The 13,215-nt window shown below is 46.1% G+C and overlaps 1 protein-coding gene across 1 annotated transcript in view; it reads right to left on the reverse strand.

Moving 5' to 3' along the window:
* Positions 1-13,215, reverse strand: part of LOC140406298 (histone deacetylase 4-like) — a gene marked incomplete at its 3' end in the record, with an annotated part of 165,034 nt that overhangs the window by 129,426 nt on the left and 22,393 nt on the right. Inside the window, exon 5 of the mRNA XM_072494411.1 lies at positions 1,466-1,587. Coding sequence (XP_072350512.1) covers positions 1,466-1,587 — 122 coding nt within the window. The remainder of the gene's footprint in view (positions 1-1,465; positions 1,588-13,215) is intronic.

A 13,215-nucleotide genomic window follows, 5' to 3' on the forward strand; every position in this document is an offset into this window, starting at 1 on the left:
AGAGTTTTCCATCAATTCCTAGTTTCACTGGCACTCCCCTGATGCTATACTTCAACAATTGCTGCATTGATGCAAAAGGTAGTCATTCTTACATCACTTGTAATTCAGCTCTTTTGTCTACATTTGGACCAAGGCTGTAATGGGATTTGGAACCAAGTGAGCCTGTCAGCACTTAACTGAATATCAGTGAGCAGGTTATTGGTGAGCAAGTTTCACTTGATAGCACTATTGACAAAATCTTCTGTAACTTTGCTGAGGATTCAAAGTAGGCTGATGAAATGGTAATTGGTCCAATTGGAATTGTCCTACTTTTTGTGCATAAAAGATACCTGGGCAATTTTCCACACTGTCTGGTAGATGTCAGTGTTGTAGCTGAGAACAATGGATAATTTGTATTGTGATTCACAGAATGGAAATTGTGTACATTTTTCACATATCTCAGCAGTATTAAAAATAAATCAACATAATTTCAAAATTACATCCATGGTTTTGAAATTGTTGTGAAAAGATAAAGTCTAGGTGCTATTTTAGCACCTAGACACAGCCATGTGAAAAGCCAAAATAGCATTCAAATGCTGAATAAGAGCAAGATCAGACTCTTATTTACTCCTCAAGGTAGTTATTGCAAATAATTCTCTGGAACATTTGATGGCTGCAATGCCAAATCTCGTACTCTAGCTGGTAATCACACTCAGTGGAATATTGGCTAAATTAATTCTCAGGTGTGGACCTCACTGGCAAGGCATCTATTGTCTAGTTGCCTTGAGAAGATGATAGCATTATTGAGCGGTTTGCTAGATCACTTGAGTGCAACTAATAGTCAGTAACAGAATTATTATGCCACTGAACCCAACTATTCTAGACTGCAATTACATCCAATTAAATATATATGGTCATTGATTGTACCTGTTGCAAGAAGCAAAGGAAATGCTCTACATTAAAGACATGCCTCTTGTCGTGGAATTTGAAAGGAACTGAACACTCCTATCATTAGCATACATCCTCACTTTTGATCTTCTGGAGGGAGGTCACTAATGAAACAAGATGCACTTTAAGTCAGAACTGCAAAACGAGAAGCAAGTCTTCCTTTCTTGTTCTATAGTCAGTTGAATCAATGTAAGCAATAAAGCATTTCAAAATGAAGTAACAACAGGAAGATAGGGGCCTTAGTTTAATCTCATCTAACAAATCAACAATGAAGTTCTTCCCTTTCAGCATTTTAATGAAGTGTAAACCTATTTGCTCTGAAATGGGACTTGAATCCGCAACTTCCTGCTTCATCACAACTGAGCCGCTTGATGTTAGTTGCATCCAAAACAATCCAACATAAAATAAAGTACATACATTTTCTTTATTTGATGCAGGACAAAAGTCCTACTTTTGCATCATTGATGCAGGACAAAAGCTTTGCTTTTGCATCATTAAAAACAGTTATATGAAAAACTGTACTTAAGTGAAACAATACCTGTTTTTCTAAGCGGGAAGTCATCTTTAGGATCATACATCCCGAGGACTGGATGATTATATGAGGCAGATATGCTGCTTTGAGGTGGAGAACTCTGGTCTAATGAGCCATGCTGGGTTTTTCTGCAGTAAAAAGAGACACCATAATCAGGTTGTAATTCCTGTAAAACATGCAACTATTAAAGCTATTGAAACACGTAGGAATTCAGATTAATGGACTAAATTGTACCTACCATTTTAATTAAAAGGAATCATTGTAAATTGTAACCAAACCAGATGCTATTTAATTAAAAATTTTACAACAATCACAACTTGTTAGTAAAGTCACAGCTTTTAGTCCCCCTCCAAGGTACTCAGTAGTTTTACAAAAAGGAATAGCTGGACCTAATAAAGTAGGTCCAGGTTTAATCCCCAAATGATGCTGCATTAATTGATATCAACTAAAGTTATGACTTCAATGCTTCTGTGTGAGGAGGACATTCAGCCTCATTCATATCTACACCAGCTTTTTGAAAGAGCATCTCGTTAGTCCTACTCTATTCCCTTTCCCCGCAACTCATTATTTTTTTCAGTTTATATCTAATTCCCTTTTGAAATTAATACCGAATCCACTTCCACATTTCTTTCAGGCAGTGAATTATTGACAATAATAATTTGCTGCATAAAAAAAATAATCTTCTCATCTGCGCTCATATTCTTTTGCCAATGATCGTAAATCTGCATCCTCAGTTGAGCAACCCACCCACATTAAGGGAGGGAAGATCATGTAAAGTTTCTGCTCCTGGCCTCTTTCAGAAGTCACTATAAGTGCACATCTTGGGATGCTGATTGAGGACAAAATCAGGCTTACCAACTGCCCCTCGACTCTCCATTATAGAATAGCATTCTGATGCTTACATTCTAGGCTTCTACGTGAATTATTCCCTCAGTAAAGTCTAGCTTGGAGTGGAAGTTCCGGTGGTGGCGATGTGCTGAGCGGATGCACATCAGGTGGCTCTCATCCCAATCCGACCCAAAATAGCAAATTTTCCAGGATTCTTGGCTCAAAAAGCCACCCAAAACTCCAAAAAACCCAAATGTCACCAGTAGTGCAGAAGCAGAAGGGAAGATGCCTGCAAACGGTAATTCAAAGAAGGCAGAAGCGGTGGCAAGGGGCAGGACCAGTGAATGCATGGGGTGAGGCAGAGGCCTCTGCGAAACAGGAGAGGGGGGTGACCGGCGACGCAACCAGAGGAGCATGAACAGGCAGCGACCCCCCCGGGGGAGGGATGGCAGACATTCCTTAAAAAAGAACTGGCTACCATGAGGGAGGCGTCAAAGTGGAACTCCAGGTGGTGATGAAAGGTGGTGAAGGAGGTGGTGATGGAAGCGGTGGTCGCCCTCCAGTGCACAATAGACGGCCTGGGAAAGAAGGTGGAAGCCCTGGACCTGGAAAGGGCGGCAATGACCAGAGTGATAGGATCGTGGCTCTGGAGACTGAGGTGAAGAGGTTGGTGGCGGCCCAAGTGAACCTGAGGGGAAAGGTAGAGGACCAGGAAAACAGGACCAGGTGACAAAACGCCCTTATTGTGGGTCTGCCAGAGGGGGTGAAGGGAAGGGGCCCAATGGCCTACATTGCCCACATGCTGGGCAACCTGGTCGGGAGGAACAGCTTCCCAAATCCCCCCAGAACTCGACAGGGTACACAGGTCGCTCCGGCCAAAACCCAAGACTGGGGAGCAGCCGAGAGTGATCATTGCGAAGCTGCACCAGTACCAGGATCGGAAAAAGGTCCTGAAGTAGGCCCAACAGACAAAGTCGTGCTCGTGAGAAGGACACAGAATAAGGTTCTATCAGGACATTGGGGCTGACCTCGCAGAATAAAGGGCCAAATTCAAGAAGTCGAAATCGGCGCTCTACAAGAGCAGGGGTGAGGTTCTGCGTGTTGTTCCCAGCAAGACTCTGGGTAACCTATAAAGGAAAAGAATATTACTTCAGCATCCCAGCGGAGGCTGAAATGAAATGAAATGAAAATCGCTTATTGTCACGAGTAGGCTTCAATGAAGTTACTGTGAAAAGCCCCTAGTCGCCACATTCCGGCACCTGTTCGGGGAGGCTGGTACGAGTTTGTGAAGCCCAACAATCTAGAAAAGGAACAAACGCTGCAACAGTGAGGGCAGAGGGGTATAATGCGGAATGTGAAGGACAAAACAGGACCAAGATCTGTTGTATGGACACTGCGTTTGCGTGGGACTGTGCTGCCTTGTTCTCGGACTAAAGTAGGAGGACAGAGATAGGGAAGCGAGGATTGGGGAAACAGGTGAGGGGGCGAGGAAGGAAACGGAGGCGGGCAGACAGAACAGAGACAGGGCGAGACCAGCCCAGGGCGGGGAGCCACCGTACTAGCAGGGAGGGCTAGACGGGAAGACAAGCAGTAAAGGGGGCCGCGGCGCACCTCTCAGGGGACAGCGTGTGCCTGGCCAAGGGGTGGAAAGGGGGGAATCGGAGGGCGACGACGACAGAAATGGTTGGCAGCGAGACTGGCACAGGTCTCAGCAGGCATGAAGCAGGCCGAGGAATCAAGATGGCGCCGCAAGCAGCCATTTTGGTGGGTCCCTAAACAAAGGGAGATCCCAGAGTGCAGAGGCGCACCCACGTGGCGTACACGCAGTTGGCTGCCACGTTGGATGCCCCATGGGCAACGGGAAATCCTGGAGTGCAGGGGCCCAACCTCATGGGGAGAGCGGCGACTGTGGCCACTTTGGACGGCCCCCTAACAAAGGGGGTCACCAGTTAAGTATCGTTCATCCTGCAGGACTGAGGGGGGGGGTCAGAAACCCCCCACCAGGATAGTCACCTGGAATGTAAGGGACAACGGCCCAGTGGAAAGATCCAGAGTCTTCGCCCACCTGAGATGCCTAAGGTGGACATAGTCTACCTGCAGGAGACACACCTGAGGGAAAAGGAAGGGCTGGGTGGGACAGACATACCATTCATGCTTCGGGACGAGGGCTAGGAGAGTGGCCATACTGATCAGGAATAGAACGGGATTTACTGAGACGAGGACTGTTATGGACTCAGGGGGATGGTATGTCATGGTCAGCAGTGTCCTGGAAGGGGCACCAGTGGTCCTGGGAAATGTGTACACTCCAAACTGGGATGACACAGACTTTATGAAAAAGACCATGGCGGACATCCCTGACATTGACACGCACCAACTGATTATGGGGGTGCGACTTTAACTGCGTACAGGACCCGCTGACCAACCGATCAAACCCCAGAACGGGGAAAAAGACAGACATGGTTCAGGAACTGCGAGCATTTATGGAGCAGATGGGGGCGGTGGAGCCGTGGAGGTTCCTGCACCCGTGAGAAAAAGAATTCTCGTTTTTTTCACAAGTGCACAAGGTATATACCCATACTGACTTCTTTGCAGTGGGTAAATTGGTGCTTCCAGGAATTACAGGAGAGGAGTACTCCACGATAGTCATTTCCGACCACGCTCCGCACTTTGTGGATGTGAGGTTGGAGATGGGCCGTGCCCAGCTCCCCACATGGAGGCTGGACACGGACCTGCTGGCCGACAAGGCCTTCTGCCAAAAAACATCGCAGGCCATAGGCAACTACGTGACTAACAACTGGAACGAAGTCGTCTCACATTCCACATTCTGGGGGGCACTGGAGGCAGCGATTCGAGGGGAAGTGATAGCCTACAAGGCATGCAGAGATAGGCAAGAGAGGCAACAGCTCATCGACTCCATCTTGGAGGTAGACTGAAAATACTCAGAGGCCCCGACTGTAGAGTTGCTGGCGGAGAGGAAATAGCTACAAATGGACTTTAACCTGCTATCCACTAGGAAAGCAGTGTACCAACTCCGCCAGACACGGGGGAAGTTTTACGAACACGGAGAAAAGGCTGGCCGCCTACTGGCTCGCCAGCTGAGAAAGCAGGCAGCCACGAGGCAAATAGTGCAGGTAGAGAATGGTAGAGGCAGAATGGTAGCGGAACCAAAAGAGGTCAATCAAGCATTGGAGACCTTTTACCGAAGACTGCACACCTTCAAACCCCCCGATGGGGCCAGGGGGGTGAAACAGTTCCTCGATGAACTGGAAATGCCGGTTGTGGGAGAGGACAGACAGGGGGAGCTGGAAGGACCAATAGATCTGGGAGAAATCATGGAGAGCATCAGCTCCATGCAGGCAGGGAAGGCGCCGGGACTTGATGGGTTCCCGGCGGACTTCTACAAAAAATTTGCACCGGCCCTGGCCCCACATCTAAGGGACATGTTCGCAGACTCACTGGCATGGGGCACTTTGCCTCCTACATTCCCAGAGTCAAATGGAAGTACCTCGAGGTACTGGAACTTTTTGGGCTAGGGGCAGGATTCACCGCCTGGACGAGACTCCTGTACAACGCTCCCAAGGCGAGCATTTGAACTAACACCACCAGCTCTGAATACTTCTAGCTACAAAGAGGTACAAGGCAAGGATGCCCACTGTCTCTGCTCCCATTTGCCATTAGCAGCCGAACCCCTGCCGATAGCCCTATGGGGTGCAAAAAACTGGAAGGGCATCCAAAGAGGAGACAGAGAGCACAGAGCTTCGCTCTAAGCAAATGACCTGCTCTTGTATGTCTCAAAGCCACAGGAAGGACTGAAAGCAATCATGTGGATCCTGAAAGAGTTCGGAACCGTCTCAGGTTACAAACTCAACCTGGGCAAAAGCGAAGCATTCCCAGTGAACCCAAACGGGGGAGGGGCAGTGCTGGAAGGACTCCCGTTCAAAATAGCCCAAAACAGATTCTGATATTTGGGGATCCAAATAGCCGGAGACTGGACACAGCTCCACAAACGTAACCTGACCAGCCTGGTGGAGGAAGTCAAAAAGGACCTACAGAGGTGGGACGCACTCCCACTCTCCCCGGCGGGGAGAGTGCAGACGATCAAAATGAACGTGCTGCCGAGGTTCCTCTTCCTGTTTAGGTCCATACTGATCTTCACCCCCAAGGCCTCCTTCCAAAACTTAGATAGCTCAATTATGACATTTGTGTGGAGGATAAGAACCCAAGAGTCTCCAAATCAACAAGAGGAAAATTAAGGGAGGCCTGGCACGGACAAACCTGTAATATTACCACTGGGCAGCAACAGCGGAAAGAGTGAGGAGATGGGTGCACGAGCCCAACCCGGGTACCCGGGATGTGGGTACAGATGGAGGAGACCGCCTGCAAGGAAACGACCCTTTGGGCTCTGGCCACGGCAGCACTCCCATCACCCTCGGCGAAATACACATCGAGCCCAGTGGTAACGGCCACACTGAAAAAGTGGGGTCAGCTAAGGCAACATTTCGGGCTGACCGGGATGTCCCCCATGGCTACATCCACGGTAACCACAGATTCCCGCCAGCCATGCTAGACAGACGTTTAAAAAATGGAGACAGGACGGGGGAAACGCTGACAGTTAGGGACTTCTATGTAGGGCACAGACTAGCGACACTGAACGAACTGATGGAGGAATGGGAATTGCTGACAGGACAGGAAATGAGACACTTACAAATAAAACATTTCCTCTGCAAAGACACAGTAGGATACCCCAGGGCCCCGGAGACCACGCTATTAGAGGACCTGATGACCATGGACAGTAAGGAGGGGCGGACTCTATAGGAAAATATATAGACAGCTACTGGACAGAGCCTGAACTCCACTGGACAACAGATGGAAATGGGAGGACGGAATGGGGACAGAAGTGGGGTGGGGACTCTGGAGCGAAGCACTGAGCAGGGCCAATTCCACCTGCGTGGGTCTCCTCCGAGTGCTCCGGTTTCCTCCCACAGTCCAAAGTTATGCAGGTTAGGTGGATTGGCCATGCTAAATTGCCCTTAGTGCCCAAAAACATTAGGAGGGATTATTGGGTTACGGGGATAGGGTGGAAGTGAGGGCTTAAGTAGGTCGGTGCAGACTCAATGGGCCGAATGGCCTCCTTCTGCACTGTATGTTCTATGTTCTATGGAAGGATCAGCCTCATGCAGTTCAAAGTGGTGCACAGAGCGCTCCTGACCAGAACCCGAATGAACAGGTCCTGGAGGTGAACGATGCCAGAGGGGCCCGGCCAACCACATGTTCAGGACTTGTCCCAAGCTTGCTGGGTTCTGGTCAGCCTTCTCCGAGGCAATGGCCAAGGTTGTGGGGGTGAGGGTGAAGCCATGCCCAAATGTGGCAATCTTCGGGGTATCAGAGCAGCCAGAGCTACACATGGGGAAGAGGGTTGATGCCCTAGCTTTCGCTTCCCTAATCATACGCCGGAGAATCCTGCTCGGATGACGATCAGCAGCACAACCCACAGCTGCAGACTGGCTAGCAGACCTTTCAAAATTTCTCCATCTGGAGAAGATAAAATACGCCATCCGAGGGTCGGAGGAAGGCTTCCTTACTGCACGGGGGCAATTTGTTAGTCAGTTCCAAAACCTGTTTGAGGCCAACAAAAGCCAGTAGAGGGGGAAATGGAAGGATTAGAGAGGAAAAACACCAAAAGACATGGAGGAATGCCAGGGATCCGCAACCGGGAGAGGGGGGGGGGGGCACAGAGTCTGAGACGGGCAAAAAGGGACAACACACTCTCTCTCTCTCTCTCCAGAAAAAAAACGTCTGAAGCAGAGAAAGGGAGAAGAGGGGGGGGGGGGGGGGAGAAGAGAGAGGGAAGAGCAACGAAAAGGGGGAGCACCCCCCTGGATCGGCCTGAGAGGATAGAAGGGGGGGGGGAGGGAACACGCCGAACTAGACGGCAGCAATCTGTAAAGAAAGAAAAGTAAGATAAAAGCCTTTTTGCGTTACACTGTACAATAAATAAACACGAGCATCAATGTTCATAATGTTGAAAAGGCCAATGAAAAGATTTTTTTTTTTAAAGTCTAGCTTGAAGTGGAACTTTACCACAGGGAGACCATTGGCAGAGAAATAGCAACAAACCAAACAGACTGATGGAATTTTACTCTTGTTCTGGTCCCACTTGCCATATTTGTTTGAGTTGAGTTGTGTTACTTGTTAAAATATATAATTCAATGCATCAATTTGTCTACCCTCCTGGATTAATGCAAAATGATAACAAATACAATGCAATACTTCAACAAAAATGGACATCTAATCTTTCAAGGAGAGCAATTAACACAGAAATGCTCCGAGTCAATAGCTAAATAATTGTTGTGTCTTAGAAGGGTTAGCTTCAGTGGGCTTAAGAGAGAAATTGTACCTGATTTTATTTGATATAACTGAACTTAAGTGATAGCTATCAGAGAAATAACACACAAAAGTATACAAAGTATATTTGATATGAAACAATGTATTTGAAGTCAATAAAGGAAATAATGTTTATTTAAATGCTTGAAAATTTGTACTACAGGAATACAGTATCTGCATGAGCATTAATGGTTTTCAAAGAAAAACTGATGACATCACAAAATACAACCCCAAAACATCAGTAAAAGTCCAAACTCCCATGTAATATAACTGAAATTGGAAATATCTTGGATATGGGCTGTTTCTGAGATGATGTGGAATGGAATGAAGCATGAGCCAAAATAGATGGAAAAAATGAAGGAATTTTGAGTTGAGCATGGCCCGACTGGATTAGATTTTACTTTCTATTGCTCACCACTTCATTGACTCTCAAAGATTTGCTAATTTTCAAATCTGTTTCCCAGAAGAATTGGAATGCATCACTAGAGGTTTTTCACATCTTATGGGGCATACCAAGTAAGACAATTTTGCATTAAGTAGGAAAAACAGTTTTAGTCCCATGTCTTCAGTAAAGCCTTTGACAAGTGCCTCATGGCAGACTGGTAGAAAAGGTGAAGTCACACGGGATCAGAGGTAGCACAGTGGTTAGCACTGTTGCTTCACAACACCAGGGTCCCAGGTTCGATTCCCGGCTTGGGTCACTGTCTGCGTGGGTTTCCTCCGGGTGCTCTGGTTTCCACCCACAAGTTCCGAAAGACGTGCTTGTTAGGTGAATTGGACATTCTGAATTCTCCCTCAGTGTACCCAAACAGGTGCCGGAGTGTGGCGGCTAGGGGCTTTTCACAGTAGTTTCATTGCAGTGTTAATGTAAGCCTACTAGTGACACTAATAAAGATTATTATTCAATTATTATTATCATGTGAGGTGGTAAGATGGATACAGAACTAGCTCGGTCACAGAAGGAAAAGGGTAGCAGTAGAAGGGCAATTTTCTGAATGGAAGGTGTAACTAGTGGTGTTCCACAGCGATTGGTGCTGGGGCCTCTGTAGTATACATAAACGATTTGGAGGAAAATGTAGGTGGTCTGATTGGTAAGTTTGTGGATGAACCAAGGTATGTGGAATGGCAGATAGTGTTGAGGATTGTCACAGGATACAGCAGGACATAGATGGGTTGGAGACTTGGGCAGAGAAATGGCAAATGGAGTTTAATCCGGACAAATGTGAGGTAATACATTTTGGTAGGTCTAACATCGAGGGGAAATATACCATAAATGGCAAAACTGTTAGGAATATAGAAAGTCAGAGAGATCTGGGCGTGCAGGTCCACAGATCTTTGAAAGTGGCAACACAAGTGGACAAGGTAGTCAAGAAGGCATACTGAATGCTTGTCTTCAGAGGCAACTGGAGGGTCATGTTGCAGTTGTGTAGAACCTTGGTACGGCCGCACTTGGAATAAGGCGCACAATTCTGGTCGCCACACTACTAGAAGTATGTGGAGGCTTTGGAGAGGGTGCAGAGGAGACTTACAGGATGTTTCCTGGTGTGGAGTGTGTTAACTATGCAGAGGGGCTGAATAGACTCGGACTGTTTTCATTAGAATGACGGAGGTTGAGGGTGAACTGATCGAGGTCTACAAGATTATGAGGGGCATTGATAGAGTGGATGGGCAGGCACTCTTTCCCAGGGTGAAGGGGTCAATCACCAGGGTGCATAGGTTTAAGGTCCGTGGGCACAGTTAGAGGAGATGTGCAAGGCAGGTTTTTTTAAATTTTTACACAGAGGGTGGTGAGTAGCTGGAACGCGTTGCCAGGGGAGGTTGTGGAAGCAGATACATTAAAGGAGTTCAAAAGGCATTGTGACAAACACATGGATAGGATGGGGGAAAGAAGGATATGGCACAAGGAAGTACGGGTTTTGGCCAAGTATCATGACCGGTACAGGCTTGGGAGGGCCTAAGGGCCTGTTCTTGTGCTGTATTGTTCGTTTTTATTGAACTATCATAATGAAAGTACTTGCTTTTATAGAGTGCCCTCTATAATCTCTGGACATTTTAAAGCGTTTTACAAACTTTGAATTATTTTTAAAGTGTATTATTATATTTTTATATAGTGAACAGAGGGAAATATGACCCTTTCAATTCTTAGTTACCTTTCTGAAATGTTTCAGTTCCCCAGGACACAAGATACATGAGTGTATCTGAAAGCACTACTGAAATCATTAAAGTACTGCAAAATAGGTGTCATTCTGGCAATACATCTCACCTGTTTCAGTCTCACTAGCTTTGCTACAGCCAAGATCAACATTTGCTTTGCCATTTTAGCCTCCAGTGGTTAGCTAAACTGCTTATGAATCAACAACCCCTTTCTTCACCTACATGTAAACTCTTAATCACTACTTCAGTGATGTTTTAAATACTTAAAAGTTGTCCCCTTTGGGGTGCCTTAAAAAAAAAAATCAGGATTCACTCTGAACAATCGGATTTTATCATCTCCCTCAGCAGTATTCAAAGAAGAATTTTAAATGTAAGAGATACTCTTATTTTGCCTTGCAACAGGAAAAGTCCCATGCAGATAATGTATTCAGTGGGTCAGTCCTGGGCTAGTTCATTCAGCAGCGTTTCCATTATGTAATACGCTATTTGAATATCAACCATGACACTCAGTCCAACTTTGCACTTTTTAAAAAGATGCACTTGCCGTTGTGGCAGAATCAATAACAACATGTGGGAATGATGCCTCTTGCTAGCTGCAGCTAGCCACTGAAGATTTCTGGCAGATTCAGAGAGCGGCAAGTGGGGGGGGGGGGGGGGGGGGGGGGAAGAGAGAGAGAGAGAGAGAGAGAGAGAGAAGAGAGAGGAGGAGGAGGAGGAGAGCGAGAGAGAGAGAGAGTGCTGGTGGGGAACATCCACGATGCTAGGTCTCTGCTTTTTGTTGAATACAACCAGGATAACAGAAAACATTTTGAATTCTGTTTTTCTCTTTTTGTATGAGTGAAGTATTTTTGGAGAGAAGACTACATTGAAAGTCCCAAGAGGAGAATTCTCTATTAAAGAATGAATAATTAAGACATAATTAAAAACAATTAATTGGTGTAATTCAGCAAAATGGATATTTCCACAATTTAGAGCTCCAAACACTTTTCCCTCAATTAGATCAGCCAAGCATGCTCTCACTTAGAGGTAATCAGCACTTTATGTTCAATTTATTCACAAGAAAAAAAAGTGGTTAGTTTGTTTTTAAAATGAGAGGTATAGCTGGCAAGATACCCTCAAATTAGTGGTTAAGCTTCAAAATCATTAGCAATTAAAACCTCCCATGATAGTGTTTTTTTCAAATAGACAGGGTACTTGGTTTCTTGATGTTCATGTACTGATCCATATACTCCTAGATACTTTATTAAGTTAAAGGCACAAATTTGTGCAAATTGCTGTTGCTTTCTCAGGGAGTTTGATTGCCACAATCAGCTGAGAATCATACTGCACAGGAGGACATTACGACACAGCACATTATGCCTGTGATAGTTCTTTGAAAAAACTACGGTATCCATTGTTTCCATCGTCCTCCTTGTTCTTTCCCCGTGGGCCTGAAACTTATTTTCTTTTTTCATTGTTAGTCTGTTATTCAATAAACTGAGACCTGCATTGTGGCACACAGCCTTGGCGCAACTAACAAAATTATGAAGGGATGATGGTCAAGTCCCTAATCTCCAGAGTTTGTCATCTTAGCCCCAGTGTGTGTATAGAGGCCCCATCATTAGACCAGATGGTTCACTGAACAAAAAAAAAAATGATCTGATGTTTAACAGGTGGTTGGTTGCTCTTAGCACTATCCACTATTCTGGGTTCTTCCAGGGCTACTCAGCTTCTGACCTCATTACAGCCTTGATCCAAATATGGACAAAAGAGCTGAACTCAAGAGGTGAGGTGAGGTGAGAGTGACTGCCCTTGATATCAAGGTAGAACTTGACTAAATGTGACATCAAGGAGCCCGAGGAAAACCAAAGTCAATGGGAATTGGGGGGGAAACTCTCCACTGGTTGTACCTGGCACAAAGGAAAATGGTTGTGGTTGTTGGAAGTCAATCGTCTCAGTTCCGGGACATCACTGTGGGAGTTCCTCATGGTAGTGACCTAGGCCCAACTATCTTCAGGTGCTTCATCAACGACCCTCTTTCCATCATAAAGTTAGAAGTGGGAATTATTGCTCACGATTGCACAATGTTCAGCGCCACTTGCAACTCCTCAGTTAACGAAGCAGCCCATGTGCAGCAAGACGTGGACATCATTCAGGCTTGGGCTGATAAGTTGTAAGAACACTTTTTTGCTACCCAAGTGCTAGGCAATAATCATTCCAACACGAGAGACTCTAACCATAGCTCCTTGACATTCAATGACATTACTACTGCTGAATTCCCCACTATCAACATCCTGGGAATTACCATTGACCAGGATCTGAACTGGACAAGCCTAATAAAAACTGTGGATACAAGAGCAGGTTAGAGGCTGAGAAATTCTGTGGCGAGTAACTCACCTGACTACCCAAAG

Source organism: Scyliorhinus torazame, unplaced genomic scaffold (genome assembly GCF_047496885.1).
Source record: "Scyliorhinus torazame isolate Kashiwa2021f unplaced genomic scaffold, sScyTor2.1 scaffold_446, whole genome shotgun sequence".
In the NCBI taxonomy this organism is placed as follows: Eukaryota; Metazoa; Chordata; class Chondrichthyes; order Carcharhiniformes; family Scyliorhinidae; genus Scyliorhinus; species Scyliorhinus torazame.